We start from the raw sequence: 1,766 nt of genomic DNA, 5'->3' as shown, positions 1-1,766 counted from the left end.
CTACATGCCTGCATTTCAATTGTGTTGCATCGTTACATAAAGTGTCGAGCCAGGGAGAGGAGAGGTTCTGCTCCCGCTCAACGGATCCCGAGTTTCCTCGCTGACTTACGCCGCACCAGGTGAGTCTACCGCGGGTTTGCGGTTAATGATTGACCGCCGGAACCGTTAGTTCACCGACGCTCCGGGCCAACGAGACCCGTCGCTAGGGGATGAAGGTACCGCAAAACTTTGTCGCTCTGACGTAGCTCTCTGTAAGGTGCCTCCGATGACGGACCGTACGGGCTGAATTAAATATCCGTGTGGTTTTCAACCCCAAACCGACTAAACACGTGTAAACCGCGGTTGTACAAACAGCGTTTGAGCGAGTTTATTGTGGCAGTGCGACTGGTGGTCTGTTGACCATCCACCCGACGCAGTGGCCGATGCGATGTCATCACCACCGTTCTTTGAAACTGTTAGTAGTCCCTTTCACCCAGAACGACTTGGACCATACACACTATTTAATACCCGATGGTTTTATCCCCACTGTATTCAATTGAAAACGGGCTGGCTCAATTGAAAGTTTTTTCTTATTTTCGGATCGATGTTTCGCAGTCATGTACACCCCCCCCCCCCCAAACCCACATCCCCACATCCCCTCACTCCCCAACCCCTCATTCCCTCCCCTCTCTCCCCTCGCTCCCCAAACACCTCACTCCCATTATTATATTGTAGAGGCAGCAAGAAAACGAGTGTTTAACAGGTCATATCACTTGGCTACTGGCTAACATCTCTTGTGTCCAACGTTCCTGCTGGAGTCCAATAAGTTACCTCGGCCACTCGACTCTAGTGGTGTAACTTATTCTGGCCTGGTTATGTCATTGCTGCGTTGTCAGTCTAATATTTGACCATGACCATGACCTGCTCTGTTCTCACTTACTCCTCCAGAAGCTTCTATCCTATGGTATACTGTGTGTGTGTGTGTGTGTGTGTGTGGGGGGGGGGGGGGGGGGGGGGGGGGGGGGGGGGGAGGGGGGTCCATGACGATGCAGCCAACACTTCTGCATCGTCATGGACACATTTGGTTAAATCATAGTAATGACTAGTTACCTAAACACTTGGGCCACTCAAGCAGTTCTACAGGCGAACGTCAACCCACAATAATACCCTGTTATACTTCATGGTAATAACATGTGTTACATCTCCTCCGCCGCCCAGGTAGTCCCTTAGTCCCGCCCCCTCCCCTGTCCCCCTAACCCCCCCCCGGGAACGATGTCTCAGCGGAACGGCCCCGAGGACCCTGAGCGCTACCTGTTCGTGGACCGGGCGGTGGTCTACAACCCCGCCTCGCAGGCCGACTGGACGGCCAAGAAGCTGGTATGGGTCCCGTCGGAGCGGCACGGCTTCGAGGCGGCCAGCCTGCGCGAGGAGCGCGGCGAGGAGGTGGTGGTGGAGCTGGCGGAGAACGGCAAGAAGGCGGTGGTGAACAAGGACGACATCCAGAAGATGAACCCACCCAAGTTCAGCAAGGTGGAGGACATGGCAGAGCTCACCTGCCTCAACGAGGCGTCCGTCCTCCACAACCTCAAGGACCGATACTACTCCGGGCTCATCTACGTGAGTGTGGTTCCCACGCAAGATCTCCTCGCTTCAGCCCTTCTCAGCTCTTCTCAGCTCTTCTCAGTTCTTCTCTCCTCTCCTCCCTCTCTCTCCTCTCCTCTCCTCTCCTCTCCTCTCCTCTCCTCTCCCCTCCCCTCCCCTCTCCTCTCCTCTCCTCTCCTCTCCTC

General features: G+C 55.2%; 1 protein-coding gene across 1 annotated transcript in view; it reads left to right on the top strand.

Annotated features, from left to right (window-relative positions):
* LOC307082502 (myosin-10-like) overlaps positions 1 to 1,766 on the top strand; it is a 43,067-nt gene continuing 41,301 nt past the window's right edge. Inside the window, exons 1-2 of the mRNA XM_079746108.1 lie at positions 1 to 119; positions 1,198 to 1,596. Coding sequence (XP_079602234.1) covers positions 1,252 to 1,596 — 345 coding nt within the window. The 5' untranslated portion in view covers positions 1 to 119; positions 1,198 to 1,251. The remainder of the gene's footprint in view (positions 120 to 1,197; positions 1,597 to 1,766) is intronic.

This window comes from Pollachius pollachius (genome assembly GCF_949987615.1).
Source record: "Pollachius pollachius genome assembly, chromosome: 11".
Lineage (NCBI taxonomy): Eukaryota > Metazoa > Chordata > Actinopteri > Gadiformes > Gadidae > Pollachius > Pollachius pollachius.
Note: the sequence above shows the minus strand (reverse complement) of the source record. Positions and strands in the feature narration are given on the sequence as shown.